The following is an 8,957-nucleotide window of genomic DNA, read 5'->3' as shown; positions in this document are numbered from 1 at the left end:
AAAAAATGGCGGGGGCGTGGGGATGTAGGGGGGAACAAACAACACTCTAAAGAATTCATCTTTTTCGTTATTCTCTATCTTCGTTTAGTTCCATTACGTTTCTCTGACTGTTGATCGAAATACAACGGTTTTCCAAGAACTCTTTCCCCCACTTCTACAAAATATCGTCATTAAAACGTATGTTCGTAGGTAAGAGAAAGAGAGAGAGAGAAAGAGGGGGGGAGGGTCTCGTGACTCGTCGATACGCCCCTGCGCGTCCATAGCCGAACTTAACCGAACATTGTCGAACCGATCATCTTCGTTTTCCGATGTTGTGCTTCGTGTTGCGTGTACGTAATAATGGCGGCAGCATATTTACAAACACGGCCATTTGTGGTGGGGAATAATACGCTTGCCTCTCTAAACGTGTTTACACACGTATTATACACACACACACACACACACACACACACACATACACAGCAGCAGCAGAGCAGAGCATGCGCGCGCGCGCGCGCCTGCAAATATACACATACGTATACACAAACACACACACGTATTTGAAAAGCGCCGAAAAAGGAAAAAAAAAAAAGAAAAAGAAAAAACCGCTACACTCATTTTAATCTCTATCTTTCGTTCGGCTAACAATTATCTTCAATAATTTGTAAAAGAAAAAAAAGAAAAAGAAAAATAAAATCAAAAATATTACGGCTAATAAATTATGAACAAGAAATTAAAAGACAAATGTGATAAATTATTCCTTGGCGCTTTTGTTTTCTTTCTATTAACGAAGAATTCGAATCGAGACACAAAAAAGAAAAATCGAGACAATCGAATTCTCTTTAAATTAAATTATTATTATCATTATTTCTTCTTTTTCTTCTTCTTCTTCTTCTACACTTTAAATCGTCTCTTATCTCTCTTTCATAATTCGAAAGATTCGTAAACCAATGGTTCGTCTTCGGAATCGTAGAAATAAGGTTTCCTCCGATACACCATAGAACGTTCCTTCGCACCATTCATAACCATTCCATCTTCTAAAACATCTTCGTCATCTTCTTCGTCATCGTCATCATCATCATCATCATCGTCTTCGTCGTCATCCTCATCCTCTTGAAGTTTATTATCCATCGAACATTTATATTCAACGAAATTAGCTTTTAATCGTTTGACCGCTTCCTTGATCAAACCACCACCTCGTAAAAGTTCTTGTAACAATTCATAAGGATCATCTTCTCTGTCGTTGTCGGAACAATTATGATGAAGATGATGACGTTGATGATGACGATGTCGATGACGATGATGACTGTGTTGACAATGATAATGATGATGATGATGATGATACCGATGACAACATTGTTGCTGCTGTTGCTGCTGCTGCTGTTGTTGTTGTTGTTGCCAAAGTTCAGGCTGATAATGAATTAATTGTTGTTGTTGTTGTTGTTGTTGATCCAAACCCTCTTGTACTTGAGCACCGTTTAATTTGTCAGTTCGATTTTGTGCATTGCAAAGATCGCAACCGTTAGAATCGGCCCAAGAGGTACGGGACGATGGTACCCGATATGGGGTAGCACGATTTCTATTAACCGTGCTAGATTTAGCTTTCAATCCGCTTAATCTTAAATTTTCTTTTATTTTCGATACGAGTAGATCAACGTCGCGAGAAAGAAAATCCTGAGTTGTTTCACCTGGCATCACTTCGATCAGGTACGTAGTCGTGTCTTGAGCGGTTGGCATCTTGGAAGATGATCGAAATTAATCTTCAACGAGAAAATCCTTTATAATCCACTTCAAAGGATTTCAAAGAAATTTGACTATGATCACAATGGAAACACTGCTAGTCGATATACCGTTATAAATATATGTATATGTAAATGTGTGTGTGTATGCTTTGAAAACGATTGGATCGATTCTTTGTTTACAACAGAACCGGCCACCTCCTTGACTATTTGTCACGCATACAGATATATAACACGTAAAATACACATACACATAGGTAAGGTTTCTCTTGTTTGCTGCGTGTGGTTCGGATCGATCAATGTACTCTTCTCTTTACTTTTCACCTCGTGTATTGTATAAGAAGAACAAGGCCTCCTCCTCTTCCATTAAACATTCTTATTAGCAAACGTGTATTATTACATATCATTACATGCAACATACACATATAAACACTTACACGTATACGCGTATAAACACATTGATTATTTATTATTATAAATATAAATTGTTTATATATATTGAAGAGATATAATAAACAAATAAGAAATTATTTGTGTTCACGCGACGGTAGTGAGATCACGTTGCTCTGTTATGCCGGAGATTGGAATATACACCACCATACCACCACCACAACCACCACCACCACAGTCAATTATTCGTTCTGACCATGCGCTCGAACACTCGCGCAAAATTACCACCACCACCATCAGAGTAATACTAGGAGAGAATCAGCAGTAGTAGCACTAGTAGCACCATCCCACCTCCTCTACACTAATCCATTACCACCACTTCCACGACCTGGATGACTATCCTCCTTCTCCTTCTTCTTTTTTTTTCTTTTTCTTTTTCTTCAAGCACGTTTGCTGGACACCGCAAAGTCTGATTCATCCGATAAATACGCTCGATATATAATATAATATATATTTAATTTTATCCTTTTGTAGTGTTATTTATTTTTGCTCCTTTCTTATATTTCCTTTTATTTATTGATTTCCTTCTTCTTCTTTAATGTGGGATGTTTATCGTTAAAAGAACAAGAGAAAAACCCCACACACACACGTTGTAATTATGTGAATGAAATACAAAGCTTCTTATGAAAAGAGAAACGCTATGTTTTCATGTATATACATATATATAATATGTTATATTATTAGTAACCTTTTATATAATATTTCTCTATTTCTCAACGTACAGTCTAATATCACTGTTCGTTTAAAAACACTATTCTCTCTCAGTTAAATCGCAGATTTTATATTCTTTTGATTTAGAACGTCGATGTTTCATCATCTCACTATCTTTATCATCTTTAACACACACTCTCTCTTTCTCCTTATTATTATTATTATTATTATAGTCACGTTTATTATATTAGTTGTATCGATTCAACAGGAACAATTCTCTCATTGATTGTACGTTTTGAATGTACACACATAGAAACTCTTCTTCACAATAAACAGAGAGTATAATACTTTTCTCTTTTTTATTCTTTTCTTGCTTTTCTTCTTTTTCTTTGTTTATATCTAAACAAAATACGATATTGTTAATTTAATATACAATAAGATAAAAGAGAATTGATATCAATAATACACAGAGATGAGACAATAAAGAATAATAATAATAATAATAATATGAAGTTATTTAATTTGTTATAGACTTGTTCTGGGACGACGATAATAATACACGTTCGTCCATCAGCCATGAACCCTTCTTCTTTACTACTATGTTATTATTGTTTTGGCCACGTAGCGCATGCGCGCATATATTCCCCTCCACGATCTTGTAAACAAACCGTTAACTTGCGAGCCCCGGCGAATCGATAATACCCAACACTACCACCCCACCACCACCACCACCACCACCACCACTTCTTCTTCTTCTTTTTCTTCCATAGCCACGTCCCAGTTCCACATAACTTTTCTCTCTCTCTCTCTCTCTCACTCACTCTTTCTTTCTTTCTTTCATCATTCTATTTACATCCCCACCTAGATCCTTCATAACATTCCCCTACCAAAACCTTCTCAACCTTCTCAACTTCTCCCTCCCATTTTCCTCTTCCCTCCCCCCTCATACCACAATCACTCATTCTGAATAAACGTTGAGCATTCTGGTCTCACCGTTAACTGCACTCACTCACTCACTCACTCATACACTCATACACTCTCTCTCTCTCTCTTTCTCTTTGTTTTAACCCTTTGCACTCGGTTGTCCCCTCTGAAGGGACAACGTAAGTCCAGCATATCACTCCAGAGGTTGTCTCCTCTGAGGAGACATGAAAGTTTATTAGAGATTTAGGAAATCAATTTAGCAATTACAATAATACAGGAATGCAATCAACCCTCCAGAATATTACACGATGGAAATATTATATCAGTTGATAAGCCTCAAATGTTTCTGGATTTCTGAAGATCTTGTTAATCAATAACACCTCCACGTATTGTTTTATGCGAAAATCTTTGAAATAGTGGAGGAAATTATTTTTTTTCGAGGATTAGAAAATGTGCGTTATAAATTTTCCTTCATAGTTTAACCGAAAATAATAAAAACCAATGAGACACACGACAATTTTGTAAAAAATCTTGAGAGGTGATTTTCGAGAACACGTCCATCAACATCTTTGTCAGACAATAGACTGAAATAATAAACTACATATTTCAAATGTGAGAGAAAGAAAACGGGATTGTATTGTTTGTTCTGACACAGGGAAAACACCAGGTGGTGGAAGGTGGAAAACAACATTTTATTGTGAAACATGCGAAAATAAACCCGCTATGCATATTGGATATTACTTCGAATTGGATCATATTACTATAAAAGATGATAAGAAATAAATTTGGATTTATTTTTTGGTAAATATGTGTTCTTCGATATACACAAATACATATAAACCAAATTTCATTACAATGGCTTACTTGGTTCTAATGTTCTATTATATAATATCACGATTTCATAGTGTACATTTTTATGAAAAAGTGGAGTCGAGTTGCTGGTAGGTAAAACGTGCCGAGTGCAACGGGTTCATTTCCTATCCTTTATTATATTGCTTTACTTTTATGTTCGATCATTCAATTGTTTATTAACTAAATATATATATATATACTTGTTTATTTCTTACTTTTCTTATTTTTTTTTTTTTTCTTGTAATAAAAATATTCTTTCAAGTCTTATACGCTTATTTTATTTAAAGTCTTATTTAACTAGTATCCCTTCCAAAATGTGATCGATCTGCTATTCGTTTAGTCTCTTCGTAGTTCTTTCTCAATGTTTCGGGATCGGTTAAAAATCTTTGCCACAAAATATCTTTTTCTCTTTCCAACCGATTGTTGTTTCTCTGAAAATTTGTTAGATAAGAAAAAGAAAGGAAGACAAATGTTATGAATAATACGTTTCGTTTAAAATTATGTTAAATTAATTATTTTCTAAAAACTTGGATTTAAAATGGTTAATGTAATTGATAGTCATTACCATTTTTTCTTTTAATGCGTTCCTCACTGTCGTTAAATTAGTTTTAACATTTTCAAATTGGTCCAATGTTTTATGATATTGCACATTCAATTCATAAGAAAGGGGTACAAAGCTTCTAGTAATTCCAATATTTCTTTCTTTATCGTAATTACTCAATACTTCTTCTTCCCTGATTGAAAGAATTTTTATAATAAATTATTTAAAATTATAAAGATAATAAGACATTAATATTACTTACGATAACAATATCCTATTGATTTCATCCTTTATATAAGTATTGAATATAAATTCTTTCTTTTCTTTATTACTCGATATTAAATCATTGTATTTGACTAGTGCATGATTTAATGCATCGGAAGAAACATCATTGATTGACATCATGGATATAAATAATTCGTTGAAGATATTTTGATTGATAATGGAACCCTGAAGTATGGCATATTCTTCCTGCTGTTGTTGCATAATTTCCTAGATATATTACAAATATATTATTAAACTATAGAACTTGATTAAAGTTGTCTTATATATATCTTGTTAAATAAAAATAAAAAGAAATATTACTTACACAACGCGAAGAAGAAAGAGAATATTCTGTGGTGAGATAATGACGAGCATTAGCAATAAATTCGGATATCTCTTTGAGCGAATGAAGTTGAGAATCCATTAATACGCATAATAAATCAGAATAAGCATGACCATGTTCACGAGTGAAAGATAACAAAGATTTTAACTTTTCAAATCGAGTTTGCCTTCGTCTCAATTTGACTAGCAAGGCTTGTTGTAAAACTTGAATTATTGCGGTCTCTACATATTGTTCAATAACTTCTGGAAGTTGTCGTTCTCTTAAAAGAGTAATATTCTCTTCCAAAAAATCTCTTCTTCTGGCCAAGTCCACGATCTCGTCTCTAACATTTAATTAAATAGAATCAAATAGAATATATTCGTCATTAATATTTATTTAATGAACTCACATTAAATGCGTTTGCTCTGGTACTTTTAAATTTCCATCGTTCCATATTAAACGAGCATGTTCCAGCATCGTTCTGCAAGAAGCTTCACGCATTTTCATGTAGACTTTTTCCAACTTTGAATTGGTAAGTCTGTAAGTGTGTTAAATGTAATACATATTTGAATAGATTTCAAATGATATTATTAATAGTATAAGAATAGAAAGAAAATACTTTAATTTGCATGCCGCCAATTCTTGCGTATGTTTATAGATTTGTCTTTCTTTACTGTCGTTTATAAAGGTTTCGTAATCTGAATCATGTTGTTTTTGTTGTTGTTCTACCTCTTGATTATCTAAACTGAATTGTCGCTTAATCAGTATATCCAAGGAATCGTTGTAAAGTTTGATTTGTTTGATGAACAAATCGATGGGCATTTGTATCCACAATATTGGTAATCCTTTCTATAAAATAAAATAATACATTATACTTTTGATACAATCAAATAATAAATAAAATTACAATTAATTATTTACGCTTTCAATTGCATCTGTATAAACACCGAGAAGTTGCTCGGTTTCTCTAGAAAAACTGCGGTTTTGTTCGTCAAATTTTTCAAGGATATCATTGCAATCGTTGAACGCTTTCAATAGTTCTATTTGTTCCTTTTCATAATTATTCTCTTCTTGTTCTATCTCATCTTCCAATGAATATTCTAATTCTCTACAAATAAGTAAATTATGTTTTTTTTTTGTATAGGTTATGTTTAAAAAATACATACATATACATATATATATATAAACACATAACTACTTACTTTAAATTCAATATATTATTTTTTAATAATTCTTCGTAATCTCCATCCATTTTGTAAAGATCCTTCAATGATTCGAATTCGGCAAACTTTTCATTAACATTTTCGTCTTCGAAATCAATTAATTTCAATAATTCTGGATTATCGTGAGTTAATTCTTCGAGTGCTTCATCCAATTCTTTTCCACTTAACCATTCTTCCGTATCTTCTAATTTGTTTTTTCTATAAGATAATTTGTAAAATGTAAATATAATTCAAATATAATAAATAAATGGAGAATCATTAATAAATAAATGAACAAAAATTATATTACAGATGTAATTCTTCTTTGGATAATACATTAGCACGACTGACATTATTACAAAACCATTCTAAAAAAGGTTGGACCGTTGATATATCGCATATTTTATCAAATATGTCAGGTGTTATACTAGTAGACAAATCTGGTCTTAAATATTCGATTTTTTGGTAAAGAATTTTTCCCGACACGTTCATGTTTAATGTGTTTTAAACAATAACAACAACAACAACAACACACATCCACACAAATCATAACGGTTAACTGTTAGGTTAGTAAACTCGAATAAAATAAGCGCGCCATTATTCGATTTCGATTTCGACTTCGAGTTCGATGGCTCCATCTGACGGAGGAGGGAAATTTAAAAAGAAATTTTTATTCAAAATTAACTCGGCTAATCTCAAATTCACTATTAGAAAATAAAGAAAACAATTACAAATGTTTATTACGTTGTCTGTCGTTTTTTTTTCTTTACTTTTCTTTTTCCTTTTTGAAAAAGAAAATAATCATTCATATCGATTAATACATATTCGTGTAAAATTTTCAAAAAGTATTATAAAATTTAAGAACAAATTGAAATATCGATAAATAAGTTGCGTTTAAAAAAATTTGATCAAAATCTATTATAATTAACTTCATCCTATGTGTCTGGTATTTTGGTATATATTCGTATACCATGCATATCTTTGATTTCTTCTTTAAGTACCTACAAATAAATATTTTGAAAAAGTGACTTATGCCACTTTCAAAATAAACAGTTAATATATTTATTATACCATAATGTTTTGTTCTTACCTCATTTATCAAGCGATGCTGTTTAACCGTGTTTAAACCTTTGAATTCCGGTGCGATAACATTGATTTCAAACATAGCACCGCAACCACCTAAAAGAAAGAAGGAACTTACATTAGTTAAATTTCATTTTCTTGCATCTAATATTAAAATAAGTGAGAGGAAGACCGATAAAGTATGTCTTATATATTGTTTACCAGAAACGTCAGTTACTTCTATAAGTTGAGCTTTAGGAAACTTGTTCCGTAATAAGGAAATCATTTTTTGTTCTGCCTGTTTGCCAGCAAGTGCACCATTAGGTCCATTCCATACTCGTGACAATAACTGAAACACTTTCGTTTTAGTGGACTTCCTCATTTTCTTTGGGAACGATTACTATAGGAGAAGGTAGTTAGGGATCATGTAAATATTAATTTAAGGGTAATTTAAACTTGTCTCTAATTAAAGATGATTGTTAAAGATTAGAAAATTTGTAATATCAAACATGTTTTCTTTTTTTATACAATACAAATAAAATATGTGTAACATTTGATTGATCATTTTTGATTACTTACAGAAATCTTACGAAAATTTGATCCAAATATACGACCGAACATAGCTATAATATTCTTGCTGTTTCGTTTCTTTTTATATCTAAGATACACTTGTCTTTTGTTATAATCTTTTTCGTATCTATTAATTTCTTACAACTAAAGTAATTGAATAAAGATATAGTATCGTTCGATTATTTCTTCGATTAACTTATTATACCATACACAATATTCATCGATTATGTATTCAAAGTCATAAGGAATGGATCAGCTGATAGCCAATAACGTGATAGCAGCGCCTCCATGTGTTAAACTTAGGAAACTTACTATTTAAAAGTAGAAAGTAAATGGTATTTTTATTTTTCATTATCTAATTATGAAATAAATATATTCATTTTTAAATATGTTGTTGCATA

The 8,957-nt window shown here is 31.9% G+C and overlaps 3 protein-coding genes and 2 long non-coding RNA genes across 5 annotated transcripts; 1 reads left to right on the top strand and 4 right to left on the bottom strand.

Annotated features, from left to right (window-relative positions):
- Positions 1-871: 871 nt before the first annotated feature.
- LOC122514949 (transcriptional regulator ADR1-like) lies at positions 872-2,676 on the bottom strand. The gene is made up of 2 exons (XM_043632100.1): positions 1,467-2,676; positions 872-1,277 (listed from the first exon to the last, which is right to left on the bottom strand). Exons 1-2 carry the CDS (start codon positions 1,714-1,716, stop codon positions 904-906), a joined length of 624 nt encoding a protein of 207 aa, XP_043488035.1. The 5' UTR covers positions 1,717-2,676; the 3' UTR covers positions 872-903.
- A 23-nt stretch (positions 2,677-2,699) lies between these two features.
- Positions 2,700-3,751, bottom strand: LOC122514964. Its single transcript, XR_006303182.1, has 2 exons — positions 3,353-3,751; positions 2,700-3,218 (listed from the first exon to the last, which is right to left on the bottom strand). It is a non-coding gene; the product is annotated as an uncharacterized LOC122514964 (long non-coding RNA).
- Positions 3,752-4,045: 294 nt separating this feature from the next.
- On the top strand, positions 4,046-4,549 carry LOC122514962. Its single transcript, XR_006303180.1, has 2 exons — positions 4,046-4,281; positions 4,399-4,549. It is a non-coding gene; the product is annotated as an uncharacterized LOC122514962 (long non-coding RNA).
- On the bottom strand, positions 4,415-7,523 carry LOC122514903 (HAUS augmin-like complex subunit 3). The gene is made up of 9 exons (XM_043632038.1): positions 7,235-7,523; positions 6,925-7,143; positions 6,644-6,830; positions 6,342-6,571; positions 6,132-6,260; positions 5,726-6,065; positions 5,399-5,628; positions 5,161-5,329; positions 4,415-5,026 (listed from the first exon to the last, which is right to left on the bottom strand). Exons 1-9 carry the CDS (start codon positions 7,414-7,416, stop codon positions 4,889-4,891), a joined length of 1,824 nt encoding a protein of 607 aa, XP_043487973.1. The 5' UTR covers positions 7,417-7,523; the 3' UTR covers positions 4,415-4,888.
- An 81-nt stretch (positions 7,524-7,604) lies between these two features.
- On the bottom strand, positions 7,605-8,905 carry LOC122514947 (bolA-like protein 3). The gene is made up of 4 exons (XM_043632098.1): positions 8,566-8,905; positions 8,209-8,335; positions 8,015-8,103; positions 7,605-7,925 (listed from the first exon to the last, which is right to left on the bottom strand). Exons 1-4 carry the CDS (start codon positions 8,605-8,607, stop codon positions 7,860-7,862), a joined length of 324 nt encoding a protein of 107 aa, XP_043488033.1. The 5' UTR covers positions 8,608-8,905; the 3' UTR covers positions 7,605-7,859.
- Positions 8,906-8,957: the final 52 nt, after the last annotated feature.

This window comes from Polistes fuscatus, unplaced genomic scaffold (assembly GCF_010416935.1).
Source record: "Polistes fuscatus isolate 324 unplaced genomic scaffold, CU_Pfus_HIC Scaffold16, whole genome shotgun sequence".
Lineage (NCBI taxonomy): Eukaryota > Metazoa > Arthropoda > Insecta > Hymenoptera > Vespidae > Polistes > Polistes fuscatus.
This window is presented reverse-complemented; position numbering and strand designations above follow the sequence as displayed.